Here is a 16,253-nt window from a genome sequence, read left to right as displayed (position 1 = left end):
AACAAAAAAAAATACGTTACTTCTGTATAGAACACAGTCTCTTGATTTACTGCACTAGAAAAAAAATGCTTTTTGTTTTTGGCTGTTACTCAAGTTTCCAGCTTTAATTAATTTACAAGTTAAATGTGTATACAGTCCATCTCACCCACCCAGGAGTTGGCCCTGGTGAGCATGGCAGGACCAGGCAGGCAGGCTGGGTGAGCAGAGTGGAGTGGAGAGGAGGCCTGGGGATGGATGCTGTGGGGGGGGGCATTGAAGGGGGTGAGAGGCCTGCAGGCCGGGCCAGCCAGCCGCTGCTCACAGTGAGCTTTCCATCGCAGGCGTCCCCACTTAGCTACATACACGTTTTATCCTCTGCGTGAATATCAATGAGGCTAGCCTAAAATACAGCCATTCTCCCCCCCCCATACGCAGCACCCACCACTGGCTCACCAGCCCCAGAGTGGCAGCCTCTGTCGATGACCCTTGTTCTGCAACAGACCTGTCTTGTCCTCCGGGGCCAAAATTCACTTAGGCCCCATGCTTAGTGTGTTTGTGTGTGTGTGTGTGTGTGTGTGTGTGTATGTGTGTGTGTGTCCCAGTGTGTGTGCACACATACACTACCAGTCAAAAGTTTGGACACGCCTACTCATTCAACGGTTTTTCTTTATTTGTAATTTTTTTTACATTGTAGAATAATAGTGAACACATCAAAACTATGAAATAACACATATGGAATCATGTAGTAAACAAATAAAAATATATGTTATATTTGAGATTCTTCAAATAGCCACCCTTTGCCTTGATGACAGCTTTGCACACTTATGGCATTCTCTCAACCAGCTTCATGAGGTAGTCACCTGGAATGCATTTCAATTAACAAGTGTGCCTTCTTAAAAGTTAATTTGTTGAATTTTTTTCCTTCTTAGTGCGTTTGAGCCAATCAGTTTTGTTGTGACAAGGTATACAGAAGATAGCCCTTTTTGGTAAAAGACCAAGTCCATATTATGGCAAGAACAGCTCAAATAAGCAAAGGAAACAACAATCCATCATTACTTTAAGACATGAAGGTCAGTCAATACGGAAAATGTCAAGAACTTTTAAAGTTTCTTCAAGTGCAGTCGCATAAACCATCAAGCGCTATGATGAAACTGGCTCTCATGAGGACTGCCACAGGAATGGAAGACCCAGAGTTACCTCTGCTGCAGAGGATAAGTTCATTAGAGTTACCAGCCTCAGAAATTGCAGCCCAAATAAATGCTTCACAGAGTTCAAGTAACAGACACATCTCAACATCAACTGTTCAGAGGAGACTGTGTGAATCAGGCCTTCATGGTCAAATTGCTGCAAAGAAACCACTACTAAAGGACACCAATAAGAAGAAGAGACCTGCTTGGGCCAAGAAACATGAGCAATGGACATTAGACCGGTGGAAATTTGTCCTTTGGTCTGGCGTCCAAATTTGAGATTTTTGGTTCAAACCGCCGTGTCTTTGTGAGACGCGGTGTGGGTGAACGGATGATCTCCGCATGTGTGGTTCCCACCGTAAAGCATGGAGGAGGAGGTGTTATGGTGTCGGGGTGCCTTGCTGGTGACACTGTCTGTGATTTATTTAGAATTCAAGGCACACTTAACCAGTATGGCTACCACAGCATTCTGCAGCGATACGGCATCCCATCAGGTTTGGGCTTAGTGGGACTATCATTTGTTTTTCAACAGGACAATGACCCAACACACCTCCAGGCTGTGTAAGGGCTATTTGACCAAGAAGGAGAGTGATGGAGTGCTGCATCAGATGACCTGGCCTCCACAATCCCCCGACCTCAACCCAATTGAGATGGTTTGGGATGGGTCGGATGGCAGAGTGAAGGAAAAGCAGCCAACAAGTGCTCAGCATATGTGGGAACTCCTTCAAGACTGTTGGAAAAGCATTCCAGGTGAAGCTGGTTGAGAGAATGCCAAGAGTGTGCAAAGCTGTCATGAAGGCAAAGGGTGGCTATTTGAATATTCTCAAATATAAAATATTTTTTGGTTACTACATGATTCCAAATGTGTTATTTCATAGTTTTGATGTCTTCACTATTATTCTACAATGTAGAAAATAGTTGTAAAAAATAAAGAAAAACCCTTGAACAAGTAGGTGTGTCCAAACTTTTGACCGGTTCTGTATGTCTTTGTCCCTTTTTCACTATAAGAAACTGTGCTGGTAAGGTGCTGATGTAGTGCTCAGGGCTCTGTGCCCTCTTTCCTGTTTTGTGGAGGTTGTCATTAATAAATCAGCCCGTGGCAGTGGCCCAGCAGCTAACACAGGGGTGTATAATAAGTTAATTTATTTGTCAACACTGAGCCACAAGATGAGAAAGCGCCTGGCTCTGCATGTTAAAAAGGCAGCGAGGGGCTGCTGCAGCAGCTCTCAAAGGACCTACCTCTTTGATTTGGAGAGAGAAAAAAGAGAGAAACTCCCCTTCAGGGCCGTTGCACACACACACAGTTTGCTTTTGCTATTGAATATGGCAATATGTTAATGCATCGGCTGTTTCTCTATGGCTCTGTCCACTCCTCAAGCCCAAAGGTGGCCCGGCTACAGAGGAATAGCTGTGGATGGAGGTAGGAGGACGTGGGAGGGAGACCGTCTCTTTTCTTCTTCCAAAAACTCACAAGGGTCTGGACACAGACTAGAGAGCGATGTGCAGCGGAGCGATGCCCCCCCCACCTCTCCCACTACTCTCCCCCTTGTCCCTACTCTCCCCAGAACCACAGTTCCCCCTCCACTACTCTTTGCACAGCCGTCGGATTTAATTGGTATCAGCGGAGAGGGTCTGTTGCCGGGTCTCTCAATTGGGTGAGATGAGGTGATGACATCAGACAATGGAGCCACACTCTCCTGCCTACCTCTCTCAGCCACTGGCTGCACTCAATTAATATGCAAAAAAATAAATAGGCGCTCCGCTAATACAAATCACTGGCTGTTGTTGGGCATGTGTGCCATTCAGCCACCCCAACTAGAGGAGCTTGTTTAAAAAATAATTTAAATATACAGGAAAAGATAAGAATGAGAGAGAATGAGTGAGTGGAGCAAAAGGGAGAAGGAATTGAAACTGGGGGGAAAGGGGGGCAGAGAGCAGACAGACAAATTAAAGGAGTAGAAGATGTGTTCCACCAATTCGGGGCCTTTTGAGAAGTGTAACTTGGTAAAAAAAACAACAACAATTGTTTAATTTCACAAAATGTGTACATTCTGCCATAAAGAGCACACGTTCAACATCATTAAAAAACATGTTTTCCAGTGTCAGAAAATTACTATAGTAAGTGCCTATTAAAGTAACAGGGTTGACCGTAACAGGGTTGACAATTTCATCTTAAATCAGCCATAAATCCCCTTGTTACATGGATAATGAAAGCTTATTGTGTGCAACAGGGAGTGCAAGCTTCACAGAACATTTTTATTGTTAAAACATTTCTAGCCTATCTATGGGTAACAGGGTTGACGTGTTATGCTTGACCGCTCAGTTTTCCACCACAAAACACCAGAAAATGGCCAGCTCAACTGCTTTTACACTATGATTTGACTATTAGATGTTCAATGTTTCTTTTGAAAATAATATTTAAAAAGGAATAGTTTCACCATACTAAAACGAGAGTTCAGTTCTGATGAGTGTAGCTCTGATTGGCTATGGCGCACCGGTCTGCGTAGACTCCGGTCCTGGACGAGACAGATGTTTTTATTAGGTTTTATTTACTGCTGTGTCTATTAATTGTCCAAACGCATGGCTGCTTTCCCACTATATTGCTATAGAATTTTCACAAATGCCTTACTATACGTCATTCCCAAATATTCTAAGAATTTATGAAAACGTGAAAATGACCATATTGAAGTGCTCGCTTGTCAGAAAATGTAAAATAAAATTGTTATATTCTTCCTGGGGGTGTATACAGTGGGGAAAAAAAGTATTTAGTCAGCCACCAATTGTGCAAGTTCTCCCACTTAAAAAGATGAGAGAGGCCTGTAATTTTCATCATAGGTACACGTCAACTATGACAGACAAAATGAGAAAAAAAAATCCAGAAAATCACATTGTAGGATTTTTAATGAATTTATTTGCAAATTATGGTGGAAAATAAGTATTTGGTCACCTACAAACAAGCAAGATTTCTGGCTCTCACAGACCTGTAACTTCTTCTTTAAGAGGCTCCTCTGTCCTCCACTCGTTACCTGTATTAATGGCACCTGTTTGAACTTGTTATCAGTATAAAAGACACCTGTCCACAACCTCAAACAGTCACACTCCAAACTCCACTATGGCCAAGACCAAAGAGCTGTCAAAGGACACCAGAAACAAAATTGTAGACCTGCACCAGGCTGGGAAGACTGAATCTGCAATAGGTAAGCAGCTTGGTTTGAAGAAATCAACTGTGGGAGCAATTATTAGGAAATGGAAGACATACAAGACCACTGATAATCTCCCTCGATCTGGGGCTCCACGCAAGATCTCACCCCGTGGGGTCAAAATGATCACAAGAACGGTGAGCAAAAATCCCAGAACCACACGGGGGGACCTAGTGAATGACCTGCAGAGAGCTGGGACCAAAGTAACAAAGCCTACCATCAGTAACACACTACGCCGCCAGGGACTCAAATCCTGCAGTGCCAGACGTGTCCCCCTGCTTAAGACAGTACATGTCCAGGCCCATCTGAAGTTTGCTAGAGTGCATTTGGATGATCCAGAAGAGGATTGGGAGAATGTCATATGGTCAGATGAAAACAAAATATAACTTTTTGGTAAAAACTCAACTCGTCGTGTTTGGAGGACAAAGAATGCTGAGTTGCATCCAAAGTACACCATACCTACTGTGAAGCATGGGGGTGGAAACATCATGCTTTGGGGCTGTTTTTCTGCAAAGGGACCAGGACGACTGATCCGTATAAAGGAAAGAATGAATGGGGCCATGTATCGTGAGATTTTGAGTGAAAACCTCCTTCCATCAGCAAGGGCATTGAAGATGAAACGTGGCTGGGTCTTTCAGCATGACAATGATCCCAAACACACCGCCCGGGCAACGAAGGAGTGGCTTCGTAAGAAGCATTTCAAGGTCCTGGAGTGGCCTAGCCAGTCTCCAGATCTCAACCCCATAGAAAATCTTTGGAGGGAGTTGAAAGTCCCTGTTGCCCAGCGACAGCCCCAAAACATCACTGCTCTAGAGGAGATCTGCATGGAGAAATGGGCCAAAATACCAGCAACAGTGTGTGAAAACCTTGTGAAGACTTACAGAAAACGTTTGACCTGTGTCATTGCCAACAAAGGGTATATAACAAAGTATTGAGAAACTTTTGTTATTGACCAAATACTTATTTTCCACCATAATTTGCAAATAAATTCATTAAAAATCCTACAATGTGATTTCCTGGATTTTTTTTTCTCATTTTGTCTGTCATAGTTGACGTGTACCTATGTTGAAAATTACAGGCCTCTCTCATCTTTTTAAGTGGGAGAACTTGCACAATTGGTGGCTGACTAAATACTTTTTTTCCCCACTGTATAAACAGATTTTAATAAGATTTTATGTTGCTAAAATGCTGTCAGTTCCACTTTAAAGGGTACATCGTTTAATATAACAGGCTTTTAAAATGCAATATTGGTGCACATTTCTACTTAAAATATCAAAGGGATGCAAAAGGCACTCTTTTCGTGTAACAACCCAGAAGGAGTCTTAACCTAGGAGTTTATTTTCTCTTTTCCCTCCCTCTCTGCCAGTGGCCTTCCTGGTGGCCAGTGGCCTTCCTGGTGGCCAGTGGCCTTCCTGGTGGCCAGTGGCCCGTTCACAAGCTATCTTATTTGCATTATGAATGACAGTGAGGGGAGCTAACAAGGTTATTGGTCTTTGAGACGCACGCCTGCAACCACACGTGGAAAAAGGACCTACAGCAGTGAGCATTGGCAGAGGGACTGTGGCTCTTTATTCCACCCTTTCCAAGAGCTATGGGGCATTTTTCAGACAGCACACGGTTTACTCAGGAGCTGGAAGAAAAGGGGCCGACCGGGGAGGTTGACTGGGACAGGGGGGTGGAGGGCTAGCCTTTCAGCTCCTTTACAAGCCAAGTGAACCCTCATTACCCAGGGCCCTGGTCATTAGTGGGAGCCAGCGCTAAAGGGGATTATTTATGACCACCAGATTAGCCAATCAGATTGTCTCTAGGGGGACGTGTCTGCCTGTACCCCTGTTGTGTCAATTGTGAATTTAAGAAAACGATTCACGTCTCACTCATTAAATGTAGTGGCCTTTGCTGGCTCACCTGGAGTGTGTGTAGTGTGTATGTCTGGATGAGTTGGTAAGTGTAAATGAGTTTTAACTGGGGATATGCTCTATAAAATTGACATGTTTTATAGCGTTATTGCTGGGTACCTTTTAAAATCAGTTTTACCTCCATCATAACTGTTTTTGACAGACTAATGTATCCTCCATTACAGCCATGTAGTCTTAGAATAATACTTTTTCATATGACTTCAGCATGTTTTTCGTCCTCCAACAGACTTCAACTTCGCCATGTACCCCCCATCCATGATCGCAACGGGCAGTGTTGGAGCGGCTATCAGTGGCCTTCAGTTGGACTCGGGTGACCAGTCTCAGTGGGGGGACAGTCTCACAGACCTGCTGGCAAAAATCACAAACACAGAAGTGGTGAGTGACCTGTCTTTCTGGCCAAATCTGACTTGAGAGAAAACTCCTTCAAATGTTTTTCTTCTGGTTATTTTCTCAGCCTAATCAGTATGAGTAAGAGCAGAGGTTGACGTCTACACAGAATCTTTCTCAGAAGCATTATTCATTTAGGTATATCTGTACCTACACTCTCAGTAAAGTTCATTTGAAATATTTGAGTCAAGGCCTGTATGTGAGTCAAGGTTGAACCACCAGTAAAATCACAAGTCTTTGATCTCTTCAGCCAATCAGCCTCTCCGGAAAAACCAGCCCATACAGAAATACCTCAACCACTGATTACGATTGATAGACAGCATTTGACTGGGTCTGTCAATCTAAATGTAGATCATTGTCTCTTTCCCAACCCTTTCATAGTTCCCTAGTACTCTGTGGCAACATTCCATCTAATTCATCCCAAATGGTCACATGCCACATTTGCGTGGAGCTGCTATGCAAAGGTAGTGAAATGTCATCCTGTGATTTCCCCCTTCAATCCAGGTTAGTTTCCCACAGCCTAGTCAGCAGCCCAGGGCCTTGCAGGTCCCCGACATAAAATATCTGTTCATCCAGGCAGAATGTGGTGCTCAGATGCAAACTGAGGAAGCAGAGCCAGGCCAGGCGGCCCTCTGTGTTGCTCTGGGGTTAGCAGCGCCGTGGTGGATTGGAGGTGGAGGGGTGCTCAGTTCAGTCCAAACACAGGCAGGCAGGCTGGGCCTCAGCTGGCTCCCGTGCCTGGCTTTCGTCAGGAGGGGAGCATGGGGAGCTAGCTGGGGTAGCTTCAGGGGTGGGTTGGTGAAGGGTCTGCAGGATGGGGGTAGGTGAAGGAGGGCGGGTGTACAGGGGGGTGGTAACAGTGCTGTCATTTAAAACTCCCTGATGGCAGGCACTAACCTCCATTCTGTTGGTAGCTTCCTAATATTCCTGGGGCATGTGTCGTGGGCATTCCTCCTCGTTTGAGGCAGGACTGAGTGACCTGAGGGCTTCCTGGCCTGTCCTGACCGGAGTCCTTGAACCTGTAAGGCCAGTCCACCCTGCTGTGGTTGGCGGGGAGAGGAAACCTAGGGGCATGAGGGTGGGGGGGCCGAGGCTGCCTGAGCTGCATTGGCCTCTGTTCTGGCTCTCTTCTGCTAAACTTACTGCCAGACAGAGCAAGAGACAGACTCTGAGCTTCACAAGGCCTGTCCCGCTGTGGGAGAGGATAGGAGAGGAGGAGGAGGGGAGAAAGCTGTTGAAGTGTGAAAATGGACACCAGGGGAGCATAGCCAGTGTCCCGCCTCACTTGTGATGGTTACCCCCTCTCTCTCTCATGCCCCATAACGCGTATCTGCTGGAGAGGCTCCCTCCCCAGTGTGTGGTGTGTGACGTCATGCTCCGTAGCCGATGAACAACAGATAGCTGGCCTGAGCAGCACAGGCCCTCTGCTACAGTAGACTGGCCTGCCAGAATAGCATTTTTGGAAAGAAGATGCTTGACGATTACTTCCCACTGGGCAAAAACTGGTTGAATCAATGTTGTTTCCACGTCATTTCAACAACAGAAAAATCAGTGTGTTGACGTTGAATCAATGTGGAAAACTGATTGGGATTTGCTAAAAGTTGTCAACATAAGGGAATTTTGTATTTTTCTTCACCCAACTTTTAACCTAAATCCAAATAATTTTTTTGTTGAATTCACGTTAGTTGACAACTCAACCAAATGTAAATTAAAACTAGATGTTGAAATGACGTCTATGCCCAGTGGGTTAGCACTGCTCTGTCTATGGTCTCGCTATAAAAGCAAAAGAGGAATTGGTGTGTCATTTCACACTTACCCTACCTTTTCCAAGCTCAGCCACTTAATGTCAATCCCACACCTAATGGCTAAAACCACCTCAATTATATCAATTTGAATGCGGTCGTCAGTTTGGTATGAAACGGAGTGTGAGAATGTACACACATTTGGTTTGGCGCTCTGGCTGGGGAGATGGCACGGAGCTGGGATGGAGATGGCCAGGCAAAATATGAAGTAAAGTGAGCTCTTGCCAGCCTGGCTGCTGATGCCAACAACACCCCCTGGCACCCCACTGGAATATTTGGTATCCAGAGTGTGGTTTTCAGAGAGGACATGTGATAGGGCCAAGTTACCATCTCCCGCCACCCCGAGGAATGTGTATATAGCCTTAGATACACCTGGTGTGGCACAGAGAGTGGTTAGTCAGGCACAGCAGCCCGGTCACTGAGCCTTCAGGCCAAGCCATGATGGGAGAGGCTGGCACTGAGGAATAATTAAAACGTTGTTACTAGGAGGTTTCGATTGGTTGTGATTCCTGTAAGACTTAAGGGATTCTCTGTTGCTGGGCTACCGTCGGTTGTTTGCTGCTTCTGTTTTGATTCTCCAAGAAGCTGAAAGCTAGGACGAAAGAAAGTGGATTAACATAAAACGTAATGTAGCTCATTAAATGTGAAACCTTCAATTGAAGCTCAATGCGCAGAAGGTCCTTCTCTGTTCTAGCACACAGCAGGCTGAAACAGGAAGAGAGGAAGGGGCTAGAAAACTGTTTCCCCGTTTTTTGCCTGCTTTGCTTGGCAAGCATCCACTCTCACTCTCTCCCGTTCGTCTTTTCTCTCGGAGTAGCTCACAGTACACCAGATACACACACACACCCCTGTCCTCCACATCCCCTTCATTCCTCCCCTGACCCTCGCTCCCTTTTCTTCCCTTCCTGCGCCCCTCCACTCATCATCCACCCCTCCTGACTCACATTGAGATCTTCTTTTAGCCAAAGTTGTTTCCATTTTAATCTGGAAGTTTAGTCTATTGAACAATCATGTGTGTAATAATGTGGGTGTAACCCAGAAATATAGCCAATGGGAATGCTCCTTGTGATGCTCAAACATGACATTGCTCAAAGCAGATTGAACAGCGAGACAGAGACACATCACATTTGAGCTAACGTTGAGCTTGTGTACATGGGGTCATGGGTTGGTCTGACCAACTCCGGGGTATGGCATGATCCCCCTCCTAAACACAGACGCACGCACGCACGCACGCACGCGCACGCACACACACACACACACACACACACACACACACACACACACACACACAGACCATGCTGTCTGCACAGAGTAGCACTGTGGTGTGTGGTACAGTAGTTTAAAAATTCCATGGTTTCACACATTTCTTCCTCTGGTTTTGTCCGTCTGCTCGACTTCCTTCTTGAGGCACTGTGACATCACAATGGACGCTCATGAATAATCCCAGCAGCGTTTGTCTTGTGGTTCCTCCTCACACCCTTGATTGAATTGTCAAAATAATTGTAATACATTTTGATTTATTTTGGTTGAGTTTAAGATGTAATAGTGGGGGAATGGGGGATTCATTCCCAGTGTATTCCAAGTGCTGCCTTCCCTTGTATCTAAGTACCAAAAAACCTTTCTGAAAACCATATTTTTGTTTTCAGTAATCATGTTGAAGCCATTAAAAGTTCTCAAATTAAGCCTGTGGGCCTTGGCATGGGATCCAAACTGCAGCTATAAAGAGCAGCGTAGAGGGGAATGTCTTTTAAGAAGTAAAGGCCTGCATTCTTGCGGTAAGACACAGGCAGTTCCTTTACATGTTTTGTGTTTTACTTAATCTCGGAGGAGTAGATTTTTTATGACTAATGGAGCACATGTTGGTGGGAAGTTGGGGACCTCTGAAGCAGAAAATGGGGACGCTGGGCGACTGTCATGTTTCCTCCACGTCAGCGCAGCCAGTTAGCGACCATGGGAGACGCCCTCCCTGAGGCTCCTCAACATGTTAGTGCTCTTCCAGCCCTATTCTTAGGCCCCCTAGCCCTCATACAGCCTTCTCACATCTGTCCACATCCAGGGCCACTATATGTAGAATACAGAATAAATATTGAGTTATTCAGGTATGAAGTGAGTCCATTTATCAGATACATTTGCCTCGTCCTCGATTGAGCCCAAATACAGAATTTGAATTATTTCATGAGTAATTCACTAGGATCATATATCTAGTCTATGTAGTGCATTTTTGATTTAGCAGTCATTTGCACAAGGCTTTTCCTGGAAATGTTTGCACTGTGACCTTTGACCTTTCATAACTCAGCTGTGTTCAACTCCTGAGGAGCAATTCCCATGTGATAGGCCTCTGTTCTCATTTCACCAAGGCAGCAGGCAGCACTTGCCCAGGCCCAGAAGCCATTACACAGGTTCAAACCATGGCCCATCAGGTTTAAATTAGCTGTAAATGTCTAAGGAATGTTCCCCTCCTCACAAGTCTAAAGCTCCTGGCCGTGGGGCTCTCTGTCTTATTTCCCACAGCCGCCCGGCTGTTCCAACAGAGGTAAGGGTATATTACTGTTGTGTACCACCAGAGGGCTGCACTGTCATACACTGCAAGCCATAATCATAGTTATTACAGGGCACTAATATGTTAACCTCTACGGGATCGGTGTCCCGTATACGGGACGGTTGAGCTAACGTGCGCTAATGTGATTAGCATGACTGTTGTAAGTCACAGCAAACTTTCCAGGACATAGATATGTCTTATATGGGCAGAAAGCTTAAATTCTTGTTAATCTAACTGCACTGTCCAATTTACAGTAGCTATTACAGTGAAGAAATACCATGCTATTGTTTGAGGAGAGTGCACAACAACAGAAAACTTATCACGGCAACTGGTTTGATACATTCACCTCTGAAGGTAAATAATGTACTTACATTCAGTCATCTTGCTCTGATTTGTCATCCTAAGAGTCCCAGAGATAAAATGTAGCATAGTTTTGTTTGATAAAATCAATTTTTATATTCAAATGTAGGAACTGGGTTCTACAGTTTGAACCCTTGCTGTCTCTGGCTCCACACCCACCCCGCCCGGCCATCTGTGTGAAAGTTAGTGTATAAGCTAATGATCCATCATGTATGACATTCCTGGGAGTGTGTAAACTTACATTTTGTATTAACATATCATTTTTGTATGTTTTCTATAGTTATGTACTTGAAAATGTATCAATTGACCAATTCGGCACATTTGGGCAGACTTGATACAAAATAGTCCAGTATTGCAACGCTTGACTGGATCAATCTGAAACTTTGCACACACACTGCTGCCATCTAGTGGGCAAAATCTAAATTGCGCCTAAACTGCAATATTATAGTGGCCTTTCTCTTGTATTTCAAAGATGATGGAAACATTTTTTTTATAGAAAACACATGTTTTTTTGTTTGTATTATCTTTTACCAGATCTAATGTGTTATATTCTCCTACATTAATTTCACATTTCCACAAACTTCAAAGTGTTTCTTTCAAGTGGTATCAAGAATATGCATATCCTTGCTTCAGGTCCTGAGCTACAGGCAGTTAGATTTGGGTATGTCATTTTAGGCAAAAATTGAAAAACAGGTCAGATCATTAAGAGGTTAATAGTCAGATCAGAACTCTTCTTCTCTAATACTTCCAACCTGAGAGCTGCATCTTGGGGCCACAGCAGGCTGAACTACTGGAAATCTCATCTCTCCCACAACCTTTGAGGCAGATTCCTAAATCCCAATCCTGTAAAAACAAATCACAGTCCTCCTCTCTTCCTTTCCTTTCCTTTGGTCTCCTCATGTCCCCTCCATCATCTCCCCATCGTGGCGGAGACGAGGTCTGAGACGGGGCGGGGGGTCAGGGGTGTTGAGAGGTTGCTTTCTCTGGAGGATTCTCAGGTTCTTCCAGCTCTCTTTGATGCTGAAACCCGATCGGCCCGCTCTCAGGTGGATTCCCTGCAGGCAGAGACTGGCTCGTTAAAAAAGCACCACCTTTGTGTTCCCACAGGACGTGGATGTAATTAACATAGCTTAGCTTCAGTACTGGGGCCTATACCTGTGTTTTCACCGTTGTCAAGGCTACTGGTGAGTTGTGTGTGCTGGGGAGATGAATGGGGGGGATGGGGAGGCGTTCAGTGCTGGGCCCTAGTGGGCTGAGGTAATGCTTGGCCTGGTCCTAATCACCTCTCAGCCGGAACTCTCTGTCTGTGGGGGCGGCAGTCAGGGTAGCGGTCATCCAAATTCTGCATGGGCCATGTTCCCACAGTAAAGCACAGTACAGTCAGGAAACTGGAGGTCTGTGTCAGTGTCACTTCTGTTCTGTCAGGGCCAATTATTTATATATACACTAGATCACTGACAAGGGGTGCTGTGTTGAAGCCACCGTGCCTCCATCTTGGCACTCCCCCATTATGTAAAATAATATTTTGGAAGCTAGCCTATAGAAATGTATTTATTAATGTCTCCCATTTGTTTTTTCATTTATTCGATTACACCTTAACAGACACCTTAATGCATACTTTTACATTAAATTATGTGAGCTATACAAATAAAAAAAGAAAATATAACTTTTTCCTTAAAGTATAATTTTTTATAAAGTTCTAATGTTACTGTCCCCAATACAAAAAATACTTAAATAGATACCATTTCATTGAAATACTGTAAAATTCTATTCATTCCTATGGAGGAGTGCTTCTGCTGGGGAGTGCCAATATGGCCGACCGGTGGCTTCAAAGCCTCTCATTGGCCATTACATAGCATCAGCAATCCAGGGTTTATACATCAGGGGTAGGCAACTATAGATTCAGAGCTGATGGTCGGGGGACAAAACATAATTATAATAATTTATACAGTGAGGGAAAAAAGTATTTGATCCCCTGCTGATTTTGTACGTTTGCCCACTGACAAAGAAATGATCAGTCTATAACTTTAATGGTAGGTTTATTTGAACAGTGAGAGACAGAATAACAACCAAAAAATCCAGAAAAACGCATGTCAAAAATGTTATAAATTGATTTGCATTTTAATGAGGGAAATAAGTATTTGACCCCCTCTCAATCAGAAAGATTTCTGGCTCCCAGGTGTCTTTTATACAGGTAACGAGCTGAGATTAGGAGCACACTCTTAAAGGGAGTGCTCCTAATCTCAGTTTGTTACCTGTATAAAAGACACCTGTCCACAGAAGCAATCAATCAATCAATCAGATTCCAAACTCTCCACCATGGCCAAGATCAAAGAGCTCTCCAAGGATATCAGGGACAAGATTGTAGACCTACACAAGGCTGGAATGGGCTACAAGACCATCGCCAAGCAGCTTGGCGAGAAGGTGACAACAGTTGGTGCGATTATTCGCAAATGGAAGAAACACAAAAGACCTGTCAATCTCCCTCGGCCTGGGGCTCCATGCAAGATCTCACCTCGTGGAGTTGCAATGATCATGAAAACGGTGAGGAATCAGCCCAGAACTACACAGGAGGATCTTGTCAATGATCTCAAGGCAGCTGGGACCATAGTCACCAAGAAAACAATTGGTAACACACTACGCCGTGAAGGACTGAAATCCTGCAGCGCCCGCAAGGTCCCCCTGCTCAAGAAAGCACATATACAGGGCCGTCTGAAGTTTGCCAATGAACATCTGAATGATTCAGAGGAGAACTGGGTGAAATTGTTGTGGTCAGATGAGACCAATATCAAGCTCTTTGGCATCAACTCAACTCGCCATGTTTGGAGGAGGAGGAATGCTGCCTATGACCCCAAGAACACCATCCCCACCGTCAAACACCAGAGGTGGAAACATTATGCTTTGGGGGTGTTTTTCTGCTAAGGGGACAGGACAACTTCACCGCATCAAAGGGACGATGGACGGGGCCATGTACCGTCAAATCTTGGGTGAGAACCTCCTTCCCTCAGCCAGGGCATTGAAAATGAGTCGTGGATGGGTATTCCAGCATGACAATGACCCAAAACACACGGCCAAGGCAACAAAGGAGTGGCTCAAGGTCCTGGAGTCGCCTAGCCAGTCTCCAGACTTTAATCCCATAGAAAATCTGTGGAGGGAGCTGAAGGTTCGAGTTGCCAAACGTCAGCCTCGAAACCTTAATGACTTGGAGAAGATCTGCAAAGAGGAGTGGAACAAAATCCCTCCTGAGATGTGTGCAAACCTGGTGGCCAACTACAAGAAACGTCTGACCTCTGTGATTGCCAACAATGGTTTTGCCACCAAGTACTAAGTCATGTTTTGCAGAGGGGTCAAATACTTATTTCCCTCATTAAAATGCAAATCAATTTATAACATTTTTGACATGCATTTTTCTGGATTTTTTTGTTGTTATTCTGTCTCTCACTGTTCAAATAAACCTACCATTAAAATTATAGACTGATCATGTCTTTGTCAGTGGGCAAACGTACAAAATCAGCAGGGGATCAAATACTTTTTTCCCTCACTGTACAACGGGTGAGTCTAATCCTGAATGCTTATTGGTTAAAACCGCATTCCAGCCGGTGTCTACTCCACAAGTTACCACCGGCTAAATCTATGACGTTAAAATGCCTATTTACTCTGTTCCAATAGCCAAAGCTATTTATAAACGTGATCTCCACTATAAAAAGCATCTAGACATTATCTCACATTTCTTTTAGACTAACATTTAGTTTTCAATAGCGAAGATTTGTATAAACCTTGCTGTCTGTCTCTCCGACATTTGCAACATTGTTTCAATATTCCCATAGGAATTAACATGTCGGGACGAGACAGAATCAAAATAACGTTTTTAATGAAAGTATGTCAATCATTATTTGAATATGTTGGTAACCCTTTGTATAAAAGTGATAATGCCCTCGAAGCCGGTGTTTGAAGGATATATTGGCACGGTTTGCCAACACCCGTGCCAATATATCCTCCAAACACCGGCTTCTCTGGCATTATAACTTAATTGTAAACTGCAAATTGACCACAACTAAGCCTGAAAATAGATTGTATTTGAAAATAATAATTTCATACCTTGATTACATTGAGACACACGATCACATATCTTAGATTTCCCAAATTAAACACATTTTTTGCTGAATTCCTGGTGATTTTACAGTATTTTACACATACACTACCAGTCAAAAGTTTGGACACACCTACTCATTCAAGGGTTTTTCTTTATTTTTACTATTTTTTACATTGTAGAATAATAGTGAAGACATCAAAACTATGAAATAACACCTATGTAATCATGTAGTAAACAAAAGTGTTAAACAAATCAAAATATATTTTATATTTGAGAATCTTCAAATAGCCACCCTTTGCCTTGATGACAGCTTTGCACACTCTAGGCATTCTCTCAACCAGCTTCACCTGAAATGCTTTTCCAACAGTCTTGAAGGAGTTCCCACATATGCTGAGCACTTGTTGGCTACTTTTCCTTCACTCTGCGGTCCAACTCATCCCAAACCATCTCAATTGGGTTGAAGTCGGGGGATTGTGGAGGCCAGGTCATCTGATGCAGCACTCCATCACTCTCCTTCTTGGTCAAATAGCCCTTACACAGCCTGGAGGTGTGTTGGGTCATTGTCCTGTTGAAAAACAAATGATAGTCCCACTAAGTCCAAACCAGATGGGATGGCGTATCGCTGTAGAATGCTGTGGTAGCCATGCTGGTTAAGTGTGCCTTAAATTCTAAATAAATCACAGACAGTGTCACCAGCAAAGCACCCCCACACCATAACACCTCCTCCTCCATGCTTTACGGTGGGAAATACACATGCGGAGATCATCCGTTCACCCACACCATTTCTCAC

At 44.2% G+C, this 16,253-nt stretch overlaps 1 protein-coding gene across 1 annotated transcript in view; it reads left to right on the top strand.

The window, feature by feature from the left end:
• Positions 1–16,253, top strand: part of LOC121532316 (G1/S-specific cyclin-D2) — a 44,157-nt gene that overhangs the window by 22,163 nt on the left and 5,741 nt on the right. Inside the window, exon 4 of the mRNA XM_041838184.2 lies at positions 6,509–6,657. Within this exon, the coding sequence (XP_041694118.1) occupies positions 6,509–6,657 (149 nt within the window). The remainder of the gene's footprint in view (positions 1–6,508; positions 6,658–16,253) is intronic.

The sequence above is a fragment of the Coregonus clupeaformis genome, chromosome 19 (genome assembly GCF_020615455.1).
Source record: "Coregonus clupeaformis isolate EN_2021a chromosome 19, ASM2061545v1, whole genome shotgun sequence".
NCBI classification, from domain to species: Eukaryota; Metazoa; Chordata; class Actinopteri; order Salmoniformes; family Salmonidae; genus Coregonus; species Coregonus clupeaformis.
This window is presented reverse-complemented; position numbering and strand designations above follow the sequence as displayed.